Source organism: Pangasianodon hypophthalmus, chromosome 1 (assembly GCF_027358585.1).
Source record: "Pangasianodon hypophthalmus isolate fPanHyp1 chromosome 1, fPanHyp1.pri, whole genome shotgun sequence".
NCBI lineage: Eukaryota > Metazoa > Chordata > Actinopteri > Siluriformes > Pangasiidae > Pangasianodon > Pangasianodon hypophthalmus.
In genome coordinates this window covers 22,284,610-22,303,545 of record NC_069710.1, presented here as the reverse complement: position 1 = coordinate 22,303,545, position 18,936 = coordinate 22,284,610, and the positions used below count along the sequence as shown (strand labels likewise).

The window sequence follows — 18,936 nt, the reverse complement described above, 5'->3', positions numbered from 1 at the left end:
GAAGGCCAAGTTGCCAAGTTTGGTGTAAAAGACCTTGAGTGATCTGCACAGAGCCCTAATCTCGACCCCACTGAACACTTTTGGGATGAACTGGAAAACTGACTGCGCCTCCTCGCCCCAACACCAGCGCCTGACCTCACTAATGCTCTTGTGGCTGAATGAGCGAATCCCCACAGTAAAGCTCCAAAATCTAGTGGAAAGCCTTCCCAGAAGAGTAGGGGTTATTATAACAGCAAAGTGGGATTAAATCTGGAATGGGATGTTCAACAAGCACATATGGATGTAATGATCAGGTGTCCACATACTTTTAGACATATAGTCTATTACAGCAGAGGCTCCTTGCTGTTTTTCTCTTTCCAAGAGAGGATAAGTGGGGTGTCAATAATTCTGAAACCAGTGCACTACTATAGAACATTTCTTATGTTTTACAAAGGGTGCTAATAAGTCTGGACTTAACAGCATTACAGATTAGTGAACCATATCCATGTGTCAATTTATATGTGTGTGAGTGTGTGTGCGTGTGTGTGTTTGTGGGCTTACTTCGGATTGCTCATAGTGGGGTCCTTAGTAAAAGTAAAATAATTGGCGATGTTCTTGTCGTAGGGCAGCCAGCTGTGTGTTCCTATCTGTCCTTTAGCACTCACAGTCACCTGGTTTAACACAGACACATGACAGACTTATAGAATGTAAACACACCACTTATATATATAGCTTTCTAGAATCAAAAAAGTATGTGATTGACAGATATAAATAAGACAGTAAGAAATAAGCGTTGATCAAACATATTCATGGCTGGATGGTTATATTATATGATTAGCTACTGTTAATGAAATCTAGGCCTTGGCCTAGAAATAATCCAGACATGGCTCTCTCTGTGTGTGTGTGTGTGTGTGTGTGTGTGTGTGTGTGTGTAAAAAGATGCTCATGTCTCACCAGCACATCAGACCCCGGGATGATGAAGGAGCGGGTCTGATTCCTGGGCACCATAGCCTGCACTAGAGGCACACCATCATTCACCACCTGCAGACACACACATATAGACAAACACGTTTTAATTTATCTAATGAAAAAAACCCAGGGTTTCCAGTGTCTCCACTAAAAGTGAGATCTGACCTCGACGAATGGTCTCAGTTTGTCCAGATGCTCGAAGAGGTTGGGAGGCAGAGTGTCGATACGTGCCTGACGTCTGGACGCGCTCTGCGCTAACATACGGGGAGGATGGGGCTCCTGAAGCACAACCAGGCACAGTAGTTAAGCAATATACTGTAGACTGCTGTATTTTAAAAACAGCAATAGAAGAGGATATTTCATGCACAGAGAAAAGAAAGTCACGTAAAACATTTCTGTGCATGTTTCATGGACTAGAGCTGTGGCTGATATGTTTTGAGGTTCTACCTTGAGAAGCTGACAAGGTGTTTGCCCAAAGTTACTGATGATGCCTTCCAGAGCCTTGCGTTCTGTCTCATTGGCTATGGCATCCAGATCCACAGCACCTGAAGAGCAAATAACACAACATTTGCTCTTCAGTTCCATATATGGTGTGCTTATGTTGGTGTAGCTGGTGCCGCATGTTTTTCAGGTTTGCTTTGTCTCGCGTCTTGTGAAACTTGTTTATTACTGCCTATGCATAACCCTTTGTCTACAGTTGGGGTCATAAGTTTACATATGTCTTGCAGAATCTGCAAAATGTTAATAATTAAAAAAAAATAAGAGACACCATAAAAATTGCATTTTGTTTTTTATTTCGGACTGCCCTGAATAAGCTATTTCATATAACAGATGTTTACATATACACAATAATAACTTAATTTACACAAATGAACCAGTTCAAAAGGTTACAGACGCTTGATTCTTAACCCTGTCAGTTGTTACCTGGATGATCAACGACTGTTTTTATGTTTTGTGATAGTTGTCATGAGTCCCTTGTTTGTCCTGAGGGACTCGTACACAACTATTACAAAAGGCGCAAACATTCACTGATGCTCAAGAAGGCAAAATACTGCATTAAGAGCCAGGGGGGTTGCAAACTTTTGAACAAACTTTTGTTTTGTGGGAAACATGTAAATATCTTATGTAACTTCTGAAGGGCAATACTAAATGACCAAAAAAAAGATATTTAAACAAAATAATAACAATTTACACCAATCATCCTTTTCAAAAGTTTACACTTCCCGGCTCTTAATGCAGTGTGTTGCCTTCTTGGGCATCAGTGAATGTTTGCACCTTTTGTAATAGTTGTGTACGAGTCCCTCACTTGAGAATCGCTGATGTATTCCTTAAACATTTATCCATTCAAGCAGGCAAATGTTGAATATAGACCACGTTCAAAAATACGTGCAAACATTGGTGATTGATTTAAACCGTAGCCAGGGAGCCTGAGTGTCTTACCTTCATACGTGCAGTAGTAGAACACATTGAGTGCATCCACAGCTGCGGGCCCACGCTGTTTATAGCCAAATATCAGATCAATCCACTCATGCAGGTGGGCAGAGACATGCTCACTCTCCTGCAAACACAACCAGAATGTTGGATGTGTGTGTATGTGCGCGCAAACATGCAGGCAAGGTACACATGTGTGAATGCTAAGCACCAGACTTTGTGGTTTCTATTTGTATATGTGTGAGTCCATGCTGATGTGCCTGATTGTATGTGCCTGATTGTATGTGGCTGATTGTATGTACGTGATTGTACGTATGTGTGTGTGTGTGTGTGTGTGTGTGTGTGTGTGTGTGTGTGTGTGAGTGCGTGTGTATACATGTCTGTGTGTGTAAATTACCAGGGCCTGGCGGTGTTTTCTGATGAAATCTTCTCTGGAAGAGGCCCAGCGTGGCAGTACCACATCATTCACTTGTTCCTGATTTACCTGAAGACAGCCCAAATTGAACCCTGTAGAACCAAATATATGTTAAAACAATTATAATACAGTACTTTAGAGATCTTTTCCTGGAGCAGCTTAAAATGCTTTACAGTAAGGAAAGCCAAATGTTCGTTCACTACATTAAGTTTACCTCTTTTTTTTTTTGAATAATCATCATTCTCTGTTGTTAGTAAACTTAAAGTATTGTCACTTTGGGTTGTTTCTTGTGCTTAATAGGGACCCTGGCTCACACATTTTAGTGTTATGTAAGCAATATGTCTGATTATTTTTTTTTTTTTCAAATTTTGTGTCAAAGAAAATCATTCATTCATTCATCTTTAGTAAATGCATTATCCTGGTCACGATCAAGGTGGATCCGAGGGGCAGTTTAGCCTAGCCAATCCACCTAATGGTATGCTTTTGGGTGGTGAGAGGAAACTGGAAAAACTACATGCAGACATGGGGAGAACTCTTCCTAATGTCATGTGTCTTATTATGCAATGGGAGACACAGAATACACACTTGACCAGAATACAAATAGTATAGTGTGAGGATTAGCAACTATACCATATCACACTGTCTGGTGGAAAAGCACAATCTGATATTGGTTCAAGGCCAAACCACGTGATAATAAATATATTTTTTTAAACAACATATTATATAAGGAGATATGTGCAAGGGGTGAGCTGTATAAGTCCAAATGAAAGCCATTATAGAATAAAGAGAAATGCCCTGTGCTGATAGCTACCATTCATGTTCTGCAGGAATTCTGGGAAGTAGAAGAACTCAGGGATGAGCTCTTTCACATCAGCTGGGCTCTCCATACGAGCCTGCCATGCTGCTGCTACTGAGTGGAACTGTCTGTCTGCGCAGTCAAACCTGCACACACACCACAAACACACACCCAAAACAAAATGGATCAGGAGGCTGGAGGATATAATACTTAAAAATTGCTTACTCATAGGCATACATAAGCACACACGTATAGCCTAATATGAATATTTTTTATCTCTTGTACAAACTGTGATTGAAGATACACTGTGAAACATTATCATGAGTGCTTTTTTATCCAGTATGACATTGGTAATGAATAATTAACTGTAAGTTTACAGTTGTTTAGCCCTTTCACCACACCATGAAACAAACCCAGGTGTAAGCAATGCCAAAGAGAGCACAGCCTCCTCAGGTACAATACTGCCATCTACTGGCCAATCATGGTGACACACTACCAGTACTCCTTAACCTCAGCTTTAAAACAAAAGATTAATTTCAAAGAAAAGCAGTGACTTGTAATCTGTTTTACATCATTCATTATAATCATGTAATGTCAAGCTGCTGGATGCATCGGCATTAAGGACTTTAACACGCTGACAGTTGCAAATATGGTTACAGCTACCAGGAAAAAACAAGAAAAAAATTACACTAATTAGGTCACCTTTGACAAAAACACCAAAAGTACCTTACTGACATGACTGCAGTTTTGGCAGCTTAAATGTACTGTTTTTATAAAGTGTTGAAATTTTTATTAACACTAGATAATGACACTAATTTTTTAAATAATTCTGATCATAATTTCTAGATATGGTACTAGAAATTTTTTGATTCTGGGATCATTACAAGAGCAAAAACTCCTTTTGTAAAATAAGTAGAAATCTTTTGATAGCCAGTACCGGCAAAAAAAATGGTGGCTCAAATATTGGAGAAAAATGAGCAGATTAGATCCAATCATGTAACAAATTAATACATATTAGCCGTTTTTTGCTGGAATTGATTTTATTATAGTTGTATTTTATTTGCAACGTAAGTGATTTTCGTGTGTTTGAGTTTAACTGAGTAAAAAAGCTGCTGTTTTGTGTAAGGTATATCTTTAGCATCCTTGTATTCTTACATAATGTGTTTCAGAAAAAAAGAATTGTAAAGCTTTGTAGTTTTAAAAGAAATAAATTTCGGATGGGTATCGTTATTGGCTGATACTCAAGGTTTCAGTATCGGTATCGGAAATGAAAAAAGTGGTATGTCATCTCTAAAAATACATTTATCTTCTAATGCATAAAGAGATCCCTAGTCATGTACTAGGCAGTCATGTATACAGTCATCAATGCTTTATGTCCCTGTCTTGTGTTACGTGTGCTGTCAGTGTGATGCGGGTCCCTACTTGCCGCTCTGCAGCTGGATGTGCAGCCTGGTGAAAGGCTCCATGCGGATCATGTAGTGCATGACGCCTGCTGCGTTGGAGTAGTGTGTGCCGTAGTGGAACTTATCAACAGTGCCTGTGGGGTCTTCAAAGCTCTCATACCTGTACACACATCACAAACACACACACATTACATTCTGTTTAACACCTTTAAATCCCAGCAGTCATCAGCAGGTCCAGACTTACATTCTTTTGTAACTACATACTTTTTCCTGTTTTTTTAGTTACTACTGAATAAGTCATAGTGGTTACAGCCGGACCAAATATCAGCATTACTTGAGTGGCTTGTTGAAAAGGCCTGGTTTTGAATTTCAGGTGTAGATGATATACAGTAAGGATAAAGTAGCTAGCTCACTTCTCTCGGACATCTTGGGCATGGCGAGGGTTCACCACTCCGATGGGCTTAGACAGATCTCTGAAGACAGCTGGGTCTTCTAAATCCAGTACGCTAGATGTGTAGTCACATAGCACCCATGGGAACTGAAAGACACACACACACACACACACACACACAGCAGTGCTGCACTGAAACACCAGTTAAAGGGTAAAAGAAACCTGAGAAAGCAAATGAAGTGGAGTTTTACCACAGGGTACTGCGACAGATCGTTGTAGGTGCGACCAGCAATGGTGTTGAGCTGCATGAGATACTCAAAGTTTGAAATCTCTCTGCACACCCATTTCTGCAGGACATACACACAAAAAATATCTGTACAAAACCACACCAACAAAACTCCTAAATTTAGAATTCCTAAATTCTTAACACTGTATAATACTAACACCAGTTTTCTTTGTTTTCTAATAAAGGTCTTTACCAATAACATAAATTCCATATTACAAATATAGATATATTAACTACATATTAATTGTTATTCAGAATATTAACTTGCATTTCATTTCTCTACGTCAGATGAACACATAATGTTTAGAATAAAGGTTAGAATAATACCTGAGTGAGATTGGAGGCTTTGAGGAGTTCCTGAGGAGAGCGGGAACCGAAGTAAAACAGATTAGGCGGCCGAAGACCGAGAATCCTGGAGTAGACTTTGTTCCGCACCTGCGGTGGTCAGAAAAAGCATCCGTGCATTCACATGATCAGAAGAGTGCACGTGAAACCTTCAGCAGTATCCCTCGTGCAGGGTGTGTATCATCAGAGCTAATGATCACTACTGGATTGAGCTCACCTTCTTCCTGAAGTTGATGAAGTAGTGAGCCTGGTCGATAAAGAAAAGCTCGAGGGCCGAGCGGCGCAGGTTATAGCGTCTCAGGTGGACCTCTCTCAGCTGACTCAGTGGCCGCTTGAAATCAAAGCCTATCCCTGCAGCAACACACGCCAGCATTTAAACTCTAATAGACACACTCTGTGTGGGGTAGCATATATACGATATGTCCCGTATGTGGTCGCTTTAACACTGTGTTCAGGGAAACGTGCACAAACTTTTGATTAAACTCAAACATCAACTAGGATATGTTCAGTGTCCACAGTTTAATTCTTTTTGCTCTTCAAGGCTAATGTAGATAACATGGTACTAATCAACATAATGCAAACTACAAGGCAAATTCTTCAGACAGAATAACCTGTCCTGACTTCTCCCCTACGTTTGAGGACAGTTTGTTTGAAAATTTATTTTTCCTGACCCATTCCATTAAAGTCTTATTCTGTCTATAAATATTTTCCATCATTTAAGCCATTTGGAATGTTATAAACACAAGCGGTAAAAGTACCCTAATTATTTACTCAAGTAACAGTATATTTACTATTCTTTTGTAATTAAAGTTCTGGGGTAAAAGTTGATGTACAGCTTCAACTTCTTCACTCCAGTAGAAAAGTATAAAAACTTAAAGTTACTTTAAGTATGTAAGTAAAAGTAATAATAATAATAATTTATTTTATACAGCACCTTTAAAAGTAGCTTCTCATGGCGCTGTACATAAAAATCACAATCATGTATAAAAACAAATCCTAAAAAATAAGCATATACATCAACAACTCAATTAAAATAAATCAGATACAAACCCATCTAAGAGCACCTAATCTCTTAAACATTAGCAAGCATGATAATAACTCTGACAACACAAACTAGCTGTATGCTAATAGCTAGCTTTCACAAAACAAACTGCCTTGATAATACAGAGTGTACGTAGCAGCGGATAAATTACAGTGATAAGCATCTGGTAAAGTTTAGATTAGTTAGGAATTTAGATCCTTGAAGCTGTCTGATGCTAAAAAGTCACATCAAAACTTTTTTATAGAGAAATGTAGTGAGTAGAACGTTGAGATAAAAGCATTCGTTGAAAGAAAAACTCAACTGAAGTACAGATACTTATGAAACAGACTTACATACAGTAATAATAAATTAATTTGTGCTTTACAACCTATCTAACTATAAGACAATGCTACTAGATTACTAGCCTGGTATATACAGCTAAATGTATGGCATGATTGCTCTGCAGAAGAATAGTGGTTCAAGTAAAAGAGCTCTGTTTTCTTTAAAATACATATATGCATAAATTTAAATAAATATATGCAAGACTACAGTCTTGTCCGTACCTTCCTCTGTCTCCTCCTTCTCACTGCTGGCATCATAGAAGTAGATGTGGTGTGTAGTAACCTCCAGGCGACCCGTTACCACAGCCACTATAGTGATGAGCTCACAGTCCTCAGAGAGTACCAGCTTCTCCTTTTGGCTCTCCTCCTCCACCTCCTCCGCCCTGACGCACACAGACACACACATTGGCACTTCAGTCATCTCTGACACTCACATGCACAGTTGCTGTTTAACTCTTTTACACTCAGCACATGCCAGGGCTTTATGTGCATTATTCTGCACTTGTACTTTTAAGCTTACCAATTTATACTTTGCATATATTGTGTGTGGGTGGGGCTGCTTACTGGCTGTCGATGAAGAGAAGGTATTCTTCCTCCAGTTGATCGTCCTCCATGTCACTCACTTTAGCTTCCTTAGCTACAGCCAACGGGAGGGGCTCGGTGGAACTGCGAGGGCTCTCAGCTCCTACAAGGCAAAGAGAATGGATTTAAATACTAATGCCATGCACACAAAGGTGATATTACCACACAAATAACACAAAACATCACAACTGTTCAACATCAGGTCAACATCAGAGTTTAAGTCTGAAACGAAATAAAAACATTTATTAAGCTACTACCATTGGCATAATTGGAATTGGAGGAAATCCCATAAGCTTTGCGCATCATCTGTAAGTAGCTACTTAATACATACCTATTACGCAAAGTCATGCGAGCATAGGCAGATTTAATCAGTATTAGAAATATATTCATCAAACACTTTATTAGGATACCTGCTCATTCATGCAATTATCCAACTAGTCAATCATGTGGCAAAAGTGCAGTGCATAAAATCATACAGATGCAGAACTAGAGCTTCAGTTAATGTTCACATTAAATATCAGAATGAGGAGAAAATGTGACACATGGCATAGCTGTCTGGTTTGAGTAGTTCAGAAACAGAACATCTGACATTTTCATCTACAACAGTCTGTAGAGTTTTCACAGAATGGTGCGGAAAACACTTGGTGCACATGTTTAATGTGAACATCTACTGAAGCTCTTGACCTGTAGCTGCATGATGTTATGCAGCTCGCGCTGCTGCCACATAATTGGCTGATTGGATAATTGGATGAATAATCCTAATAAAGTGAGTGTATATACTGAATTGTAATACATACATACTCTTTGGGGAAAAAAGCCCTCAAGTGATTATTATTGTAATGTGAATGTTATTGCAAACAGTGCAGTATGGAATGAGTTAGTGTGGTGAAAGTTTAGTGTGGTAGTCTTTAATAAGATCAGCCTAAACGCATGCTCTCGTCTTTTCATTAACCACTTAAACTCCCATGGAGTAAACTTACATTCCTCACTCCCATAACTACACAGCCTTTCTATCAGTTTCACTGTAGTACTGAATAATTCATAGTAGTTATTGAATAGTATGCTTTAATAAGATGAATAAGATGAATAACTGAATAAAATTAGTTGTAAGTTTAAAGTGTTAAAGAGCAGTTTTCTTCACCATATGCATATTTGCATTGTCTCATTCCAATATAACATTTATATAACCTTTAGAAATACGAGTGGTTATGAATTTGTCATCATTTCATTTATATATCTGGTTATATATCTGGTCCATAGTTGCCAAGTGTGCTATTATGAGAAATTCATTTTCACTCTTTTATTAATATATCACAGTTCCTATTAACTCCAAGTGACAAACCTAATTTTGTGCGAGCACCTGTAAAAAAACAAAAAAAACAAAAAAACAAAACACACTTGCAGAAGCCACTTCTTATAATTTTGAGGCACACTTTTCCAGTACACATCAAGCTGCTAAGTATTTAGCTATATTTAAGTGTACTGAATATACAGTGTAATATAAAACCCTACAACAAGTGATCTACATCATTACTAAGAAAAGTGTCTTTGTATTAGTAAATTTGTATTAGTCCTTTTTAGCTGATGAAATGCCCTTTAAAAGTCAGGTAGTCTCCATTAAACAAGATAAACATGTAAGCTTATGATTCGTGCTAGTGCATAAATGAATGTATATAGTGTATTAAATACATGCTCCATTTCCACTGAGAGACACACCCATGTTATCCCGAAGTGCACTGGCCTCGCTGTGGGAGTCGAAGTTGTAGTTGGGCACGAGTTTCAAACGCATCTTGGAATAAGTCTCTGCATTAGACAGCTTCCATTTCACTTCTGGCTGATCCCTAAAACACAAACACACCAAAATTAATCAAACCTGCCCTTTTAATGGGATGAATCCCAGGCATTTTGTACGACTAACATCTACACTCTAGAATACAAAGCAATGGATGATTTATAATAATAATAATAATAATAATAATAATGATAATAATAATATGTCATTACTTTACTCTACTGTCACTAGGCATTACTGAAGCACTGATTCAAAATCAGCTTTCTATGATCCTATGAATCAATAAGGACTGCAGGCACAGTGAGAATTGATGTTAAATAAGTTCCTGCAGGACCCTGGATGTATACACACACACACCTGTTTGCCCAGGCTCCTCTCTCACTGGTGAGCAGTCTGCGCAGGGATTTCCAGTGCTTCCACACCACCCCCTGCTGGCTGTTATTTAGCTTCTGTGCACTCAAATAGCGACTGTTCTCAATGCGTACACGCTTCAGGTACGGGTCTACAATCAACTCCTGAACACACACACACACACAAAATTACCATGAATGAGAAGGAGTTAAAACAGAATGGTACACCAGTCTATTTCTTCATTAACACAAAGCACAGCAACATCATTTTGGGTGTCATTTTCCTGCTGCCAGGAGATGACTGGATAGAGACCTGAAACTTGGCTTTGAAATCTGCTTTGTCCTTGGCCTTCTTTTCGGCCATGCTCATCAGGTCATCGAAACACGAGTTCCAAAAGTTGGACAGTAAGTCATGACTTTTCCCAAAAGTGTCCAGCTCGTACTGCTGCATGGTGGGTCTCACCTAGAAATGGAAAGAAAATAACCAACAGAGATTAGCTCACAGGTCATTTAAATCCTCCTTCAGGCATAGAACACATCTGGCAATATGGCCATACACTGTGTACACACACAAATACGAAGAATCAAACAGAACCTGCACAGATACAATATATTTGAACATTAGCTACACCAAGCAACATACCACACACACACACACACACACACACACATATATACACACATATACACACACACGCATGCACACACACGCAAATTCAGGCATGGAATGCTAATATAGTGTGTGATTTGTATATACAAGCAGAGCGGATTAATGACTGTGTTGTCATATTCTGCTCCATAAAGCCTCTCCAGAGCCAGTGAGCTAGACATCTGTTTAATCTAAATCCAAGATTTATTTTCCATCTGGGAGATGCTGCAAATAAATCACACCTTCTTTTCTGCCTTGCTTTGGCAATGCAGACTGCTTTAATCTTGAGCTGGTCTAAATATGGACTCCGTTCCTACAGTATCCATGCCCATACAGGATCATTATCCTCCTCTTAAAACAAACCCATGCCCACCGTGTGAATTATTTGCCCAATTAAATCAGGCAGAGGTCATCATTACATTGAAAACTGTGAAAATGAGTAAAGATTAACTTGCTATGCGTGAACTGAAGACAATTTAGTATTGATGCTAACTGTAAAAATAAACTTAATAATAATAATTTTTTTAAAAAGACTTTGATATGTTTATTAAAAGGAACAAAATAAACTGACTAAATACACACAGCATTAGTGTACAGCTCTTTGATCCCTAATGTATTTTTTACATTTTGCTTTTAAAAATGTAGAATTGTAGTGCAATCCTAATAATATATACCTAATTATACCATAGCGTTGTTGAACTCCCGAATCTGAATAATCAGAAGGCGTTGATTATTTTTGTCAACTGTAATTCAAATCACACGTTTTAAGATGTTATCATTTCTATACTAGCAGCTTATTTACAAGTATGTGGTGGATGATCTACACAATCTAAGGCTAATAAGAAACGAATTACAAAATGTCCAGTTATTTAACAAAGAAACATTTCTACCAGTTCATATGGTGAGGTTTTCTGTAAGGAGACGTTTCAGTCTGTGTATGTGCATGTACTCACATGGCTGCAGTAGAAGAGCTGCCACTCAGCTGTTTTGCAGTAGGACAGCAGGTCCTGGGCAAAGGTGGCGCTGCCGTTGGTGGGGGGCAGGCTGGGCAGAAGCTGCTGCAGCTTGGTAGGGTCGGCATGCTGGTCCAGGAGTGTGCGTACCACCGGCACCAGGGGCCTCAACACCGCCTCTATGCCCGCTGTACCAACCGTCATAGACATGCCTTCTGCAGGCCACAGAGTGGCTCCCAGACGGCCCAACAAGAAACACACCTCCTCCCATGAGAGACACAACACAGTCTGCAGCAAACTGTGCAGCTTCACACACGCCATCTCACAAACCTGTCCACACAAACAGTGCAGATGCAGAATAAACATTCAGATTACGTGATCATAAACATATACAGTCACATAAAGCATTGCTCTCACCTAAGATACACTATATGTCCAAAGGATTATGGACACCTGAACACCATACCCATATGTGATTCTTCCCCAAATTGTTGCTTTTTGTGCACTTCCAACATTATGGCATATAATAGCATTCCAATTTCTCTTCACTGGAGCTAAGTAGCTCAAACATGTTCCAGCATGACAATGCCCCAGTGCACAAACTAAACTCCATGAAGACGTGGAAGAACTCGATTGGCCTGCACAGAACCCTGACCTCAACCCCACTGAACACCTTTGGGATGAACTGGAATTCCAGCCCTCCTTGCACGACATCAGTACCTGAACTCACTAATGCTCTTGTGGCTGAATGAGCAAATCCACAGCCAAAATCTAGTATAAAGCCTTCCCAGAAGAGTGGAGGTTGATATAACAGCAAAGAGGGAATAATTCTGGAATGGGATGTTCAACAAACACATATGGGTGCTGGTCAGGTCTCCACAAATTTTTGGCCATATAGTGTATGTTTCCTGAGTCCCAGAGATGGTTTATAGTAAGCTTCTTCCAGATAGATTCTTCCAATCTATGAATTTTCAGCCAATTTGGACGCCTCTTGGACGCCTCTCTACAAAGAACGTGTATGTAAACAAACCCAGGCACATTTCCTAATTAACAACATTTGTTATTAAACCTAATGTGCTTTCTGTTCGGCTGTGGAATTGAAATAGTGTCTACCACATTGAGTACCTGTGGAAACACTTCATTAAAGTGCATTCCAGGCATTTTGGTAGCTGTGTGTCATTATAAACTAGTTGCAGTAGTGACCGCAGAGCTAGAACCAGAGGTGAGAAAGGGAAGGCTGTCCAAGGACGCCTTTTAGTTTGGGGTGCCAAACCTTTTAATTTCTTAAATTAACTTCATAATGATGTGACTTGTTATTTAATACATTCATCAGCTACTGGATGTAAATTAATATTCGTTTGAAAACTCTCTTTTTGGTAACAGCACTAGCTTTTCAGCAACGTTAAATAGCGCTCACAAAATCAGTAATTAGCATTAGCACTGATAAATAGCAATGAGTGGCTCATTACAATCATGTCCATCCAGCATTTTTCCCCATTAGATTTTCCTAAAGGCATAGGCAGTTAGGCACAAGTGACCACCCCCTTGGTTTTAGGTGCTTAAAATTTACTGAGCCTGCTTAGGTGGTGGGTTAGAAGACCATTAAAGAGGTGCAAAATATGGCTATAAGAAAAACGGACTGGTCTTAAATATACCACATTAGTATTAAAGAAAAAGAACAGATTCAATTAACTAATTTCTCAGGATAGTTTTGGAGCTAGAACACAGTAGGTCAGTGAAATAATGAGAAATAATGGGTGTACCATATAAACCCAAATATGGCCATCCATTACTGGAAGAAGCTAAGCTATTTTCATTAATAGAAATCAACTGGAAGACTGCTTAAATGTCAAATCTTGACATAAAGTCATTCTGTACTTATTAAATTGGGAACGTATTTAGTTCTCTGAAATGACTTAAACTATACCATGAGAATGAAGGGCTGGTAAAGATGGTAGGTATTAAAAACATCATAAATTGTGTGCATGCATGTGTGTATTTGCATGTTCCTTTTATCTCCAGCTGCAGAAAGAAGGCTGACAGCTCTGTAATAAAGCAGAGCGGCAGAACGCTGACATTAACATTTGTTTGACATGCGCTGCTTTTAGTTTCGCTAATGGCTCTCCATTCATCCTGAAAAAAATCTTCTTTCCAAAGGTCAAATGCAAGCAGCTACTTCAGGCTGCTTGAGAAAGTTCACAGTGATTCAGGACTTGAATGCATGAGTGTGTGTTATTGTGTACCTGCGAGTTCTGCTGCTGTACGTATCCAGTAATAATCCACAAGCCAATCTGAGCCATCCGTTTGAGCTCTGTAGCTCCGGCTGTTGCAGAAGTGGTGTGCCACGCCTGCAGCCTGTCGAGCAGATTCACCACTCCTTCAAAGATCTGAAAAAACACACACACACCACAATGAGCACACATGCAGACCAGAGGAGACACACTACTCATTAACAGTTCATGGCCAGCGAAATGTGCACTACAGTGTTCAATAACAGGAAGTTACAGCTTTTCTCTTTACAGAATGACTACACCATGACATCCATAGTATACACTTTCTACAAAGCAGAGTGTGTGTGTGTGTGTGTGTGTATGTCTAAGTGAATAATAACAGTATGCAGCTATGAATATACTGCATTAAAACAGTTAGCTCACTTTCTAATAGATGCACAAATGTTCAATTTCTATCATTTATATGAAAATTCCTTTTTATGTGTAAGTATGACAGACGGAAAATAGTGGAACGCTTATACTCGTATCCTGTACCTTTTCGCTCCACAGTGTTTGATTGTCAGTGCCCTCTGCGAACAGGAAATCCTGTAGCAGTCTGAGGAGGCGAAGCAATGAGGGAATGTGAGGCAAAGAGACGCCCTGAGAGTCCCGCAGGTCTGAAAGAGACGACTCCAGCATCATCTCCAAAAGACTGAAACACAAACACAGAGTCAATATACAGAACATGAGAAAATATAAATGAATCAATATCCATTAAAACAAGAACATAATGTTTGTAATGTCTTTATACCACAGCACTGTTGAATGCTCGATTCTGAGGTCAATAATAAACAAACAATAAATAAGCAGCAGGTCTGACAATAGTTCTGGCTGTAAGGTTTATATTAATGTGCTTGTTCTAATACGGCATTGTTTCTATAGTAACGTCTTACACACAGACTTCTATGGCAGATGCGCCACATAAACAGATTTAAACAGATTCAAGTTTTATGACAAGGGAACGTCTTCTAGACAGAAGAATTTGCACTTTGTGGTTTCTCAGCAACATGATGAGCTGCATTTTTGTCTTATTAACTTCACAGGAAGGAGAGGGAGTGTGAGAATGACTGTTTTATAGCTGCTACAATGTAAGTGATCACAGGAACTAACGTAACATTATAAACATAACTATAAACAAATTAAAAAGTACTAGAAAGAAGTATTAGTAAGAAAATATTAGTTAAAGTATTAGTAAGAAAGCGCATTACTGTGCACATTACCAGTGAAAATGAAGGAAGCCAAAAATGACATGCATTTATTCAGTCTTTTTCTAAATCAAGCATCAAGATTATTTGGCCAAATAGTTTAGGAGACATGTTTTAAACCAATGATTGTGTATATGTACGGTGTATGTACTGTACACACACACACACACACACACACACACTCATTGTTGACAGGTTTCAGTTAGCTGCCTAAAAATAGAACGAGGAATTTTAAACATGCAGATAAATATTATTTATAGTCAACAAACAGTATGTCATGACAGCTCTAACAGGACGAAGCATGGAGATTCATTATGTATGATCTTGAGGCTTTACTGCTTTATCCAACCTTCCAGCTGTAACAAATGATGTGTTTGACTAGTTGCAGAGATCAAGCAACAGATGTTTCTTATCAGTCAGAGGCTTGAGCTACCCTGTGACTGGTATTTCAGATCTTTACAGAGGATTTCAGGCATTGCACACTAGGCACACCCCAATGGTATGCTAGTAGTTCTTCAGGGGTGAAATGAATGCGTTTCTCACTTGCGCTTGATATCATCCGGGGGGCGCACAAGCTGCCAGGAAGAGCCCAGTTTGGTGAGGGCAGAGAAAACCTGCCCTCGCTCTCTCCACATTGCATCCTCCGTGCCTTCTGTGCCAGTCCACAGCACTCGGAACACAATGTTAGTCAGCAAGTTGCACAACTCCTCCTCTGGGGCCTGCTAAAGATAAACAGAAAAAGAAAAGAAGTGTTGAGTGTTTAAGGGCAAGTAAAAGCTCCACTCTGTTTGCCCAGTCCCATGTTTCTGTTGTCTGGAAACTGATTAGGCTAAAAAGTGGTAGCTAATGTAACATAATAACGTATGCCGTGCGAATTTGCTAATTAAGTGACTAAGGAAAACAATCAAATTTATGGTCATTAATTACTTCTAATAAAGTTTCTAATATAGCACATGATGGTTGTGTGCATGACAAGCGTTTCAGCTATGAGATATTATTCTGAGTCTGACTAGCATGGACCAATAATATGAACTTTCTGTGGACCACGAGATCTATTGTGATAACAGGAGACATATATATTATGGCTTAAAATCATTCTGCCATTAGCCAAATTGGCTCAAGTGATGTGTGTAGCGCGGCAGGTGGTGGGATTCGAAAGCATGTATAGTTACAGCACTGTGGTGTGTCGCACCTCTGTGAAGTGCGTTATGTTTAAACACATCTACAAACCGAATGGAAATCTCTGGTTTCCAAAAGTCATGAAGGAGTCTTTTTTTCTTTCTCTGGTTGTTGAACCCATTTATCTGCCATGCAACTAGGATTAAAAAGCTAACAGAATCTGCTTGTTCTGTGTGCCTGGGAGACTGATTTGTCCACCCCTGAGAAAACAACAGATTCAACCCAACAATGCTGTAACCCAAACACCCAATCTATATTATAAGATGTCAGTCACAGGAGTTTTGCTGTAGGTGGCAGTACCTGTGGGTTGGAGTTGTTGGAGATGGTGTCGGCAGTTGGAGGCTCAGTACAGTAGCTGGTGTCATCCAGAACATTTGACAAGCTGGAACTCTTGCGCGCTCTGAGGCCAAGAAAAGGCTTGTTATGTTCTAGAGGAGACGGTGTGTCTGGAGTCTGCGATCCTCTCTGCCCTCCCAGATCCAGCTCCAGCGGCGATGTACCGAAGGGTGAGATCGGCTGATAGAGACCCTCATCCTCTTCTTCTAACAGCTGTGACGTGGATGGCACGTCAACTGTGTTGGACAGGGATGACGAGCGGCTGCCCTGTTCCACCGAGTCGAAAGACTTGAAGTTCATTGAGTCACTGAAGCTCTTCAGCTGACCTCCTGCAGATGGAGACTGAGACAATTCCATAAAACTCTCTGTAATATCCTGAGATGCTTCTTCCTCTTCATCATCCTCGTCCTCCTCTGCTTCCTCACGGTGGGAGCTGTAGGGGATGAAGAGGTCAGAGCGAGGGCCGTCCACCATGCTGTCATCCCTTCGGAGCAGGGGCCTGGAGGGAATAGGCTCCAGTGAGGGGTGAGGGCTGGATATGCTGGCAGTGCGAGACTCATAGGACTCCTTGACGTAGAGTTTAGTGAGAATGTCCTGCCAGCCAGGCTGCCGGGCAAGCTGCTTAATGTAGTCCTCATTGGAGTAGATCAGGTAGAAAAGCTGTAGGTGGAATCAGATGGCCAGAGAAACATCAGGTCATACTCTCATCACCAATATATCTAAGCCTACACTACATACACACATCATTATTTTTAAAGGAATACTCCAGCACTTTATAACCAAATCTCTATTTAATGCATTTGTATTTATGATTACCATGGACATGAATTCTGATGCTTTGCTCAATTTCTCTGTACTGGGAAAAGACTGGAAACATGTTTACTTGAAACTTAGGCACGTGGGCACTTGTTGGGGAGTAATAGTTATCTTGATTCTGTATAATTCATAATTTTAAAGATGGAACTGCTTTGTCTGAGTTTGTGGTTATGTATAAGCAACGTAGTCAATGTAGCTCAAAGTAAACATAGAAGTGCCTCCTGTAACATGTGGGAGTTAGACACAGGAGGCAAGTGTGTGATGTTTAATAGGGCAAATCCAGTAATCACTCTCAACATTCTAGGTGGGGGTTCAGAGAACAAGCAGAGAACCTTAAACACAGATAATCCCTAGTCAAAAAATACATGAGCAAGGGTCAATACCAGGAAACAAGGAACACGGAACTTCAAAAACAAGGCTCGGGCTTAACCATACAATATGCACAATAATACTTCACACAAAAGATACACACATCTAGGTTTAAACAGCCAAACGAATTACAAGCTTGACAGTGAATACCAGGACACAATTGGGAAACACACCAATAACCGGACAGGGAGGAGAGAGGACTAGAACTGAAACAAAAGCAAATGTCATGATCTCAAAACAAAACATGAATTGAGTACTCGTAGCTCTCAGAGCCGCACCGCATGCTGAGAGGTGACACCTCTATGTTCAGTTTCCACTTGATAGATGACTGTTTTGACTAAACAGTATTTTCATTCTTTTTTTCAGGACAGAAAAACATGCCACAATACTAATCCATGGTAATTACCCATACACTACAGATAAGGGAGATGAGGTTGACAACATGATGCGGTATTCCTTTAAAAATGTTCAGATAAAATAACCAATTTTTGAGACACTAATTTAGTGTAGCTGAATTATACAATGACCTTCTCAGTACTGACAAAAAAAGGGCATGATATATTACATCAATAATTATGGATTTTGTAATTTCCTGCCACATGGCATCAAAAGCAATCCATAACCCTAGCAAGATTCCTGTTTGTCCTTTGGACTGAAATCCCTGACAATTTCATGTCTCTTTTATTCCTTCCTGGTAGCCACTTACCTTGCGACATATATCCAGTCGGACAGTGAGATCAGCCCGATGGGACAGGTACACAACTGCCAAAAGATCTCTGAAGCTGGGCGAGGGATCTGCAGCACACACAAACACACACAGACCTACATGAGAACCAGAAGTTCTTTATCATGTCATACTGTCTGGAGTCCCACTGCTCATCAGTTGTTTACCTGTAGCCAGCACCTGCTCGTACAGGCAGCGGATGATCGTCATTGTGACTGGGACCTCCTCCAGAAAGCAGACCAGGCCAAGGTAGGTGGGCTCTCGCAGCTTAACCCGCTGTTTGTTGCGCTCTGGTACTCGCTCGCTCTTCAGCACTTTGTACATGATCTGCAGA

The 18,936-nt window shown here is 39.9% G+C and overlaps 1 protein-coding gene across 4 annotated transcripts in view; it reads right to left on the bottom strand.

The window, feature by feature from the left end:
• Positions 1-18,936, bottom strand: part of nbeal2 (neurobeachin-like 2) — a 61,043-nt gene that overhangs the window by 7,207 nt on the left and 34,900 nt on the right. For 3 of the 4 annotated variants that reach the window (XM_053233505.1, XM_053233515.1, XM_053233510.1), the window contains 24 exons: positions 18,770-18,929; positions 18,585-18,673; positions 16,658-17,353; positions 15,722-15,900; positions 14,469-14,625; positions 13,947-14,090; positions 11,704-12,033; positions 10,415-10,564; positions 10,109-10,266; positions 9,676-9,800; positions 7,942-8,062; positions 7,600-7,760; positions 6,233-6,366; positions 5,998-6,105; positions 5,636-5,731; positions 5,407-5,531; positions 5,013-5,153; positions 3,606-3,736; positions 2,777-2,886; positions 2,389-2,506; positions 1,396-1,493; positions 1,114-1,227; positions 934-1,020; positions 541-650 (listed from right to left, as the gene is read on the bottom strand). In XM_053233505.1, the coding sequence (XP_053089480.1) occupies positions 541-650; positions 934-1,020; positions 1,114-1,227; positions 1,396-1,493; positions 2,389-2,506; positions 2,777-2,886; positions 3,606-3,736; positions 5,013-5,153; positions 5,407-5,531; positions 5,636-5,731; positions 5,998-6,105; positions 6,233-6,366; positions 7,600-7,760; positions 7,942-8,062; positions 9,676-9,800; positions 10,109-10,266; positions 10,415-10,564; positions 11,704-12,033; positions 13,947-14,090; positions 14,469-14,625; positions 15,722-15,900; positions 16,658-17,353; positions 18,585-18,673; positions 18,770-18,929 (3,842 nt within the window). The remainder of the gene's footprint in view (positions 1-540; positions 651-933; positions 1,021-1,113; positions 1,228-1,395; positions 1,494-2,388; positions 2,507-2,776; positions 2,887-3,605; positions 3,737-5,012; positions 5,154-5,406; positions 5,532-5,635; positions 5,732-5,997; positions 6,106-6,232; positions 6,367-7,599; positions 7,761-7,941; positions 8,063-9,675; positions 9,801-10,108; positions 10,267-10,414; positions 10,565-11,703; positions 12,034-13,946; positions 14,091-14,468; positions 14,626-15,721; positions 15,901-16,657; positions 17,354-18,584; positions 18,674-18,769; positions 18,930-18,936) is intronic. The other variant, XM_053233509.1, reaches the window with a different exon arrangement.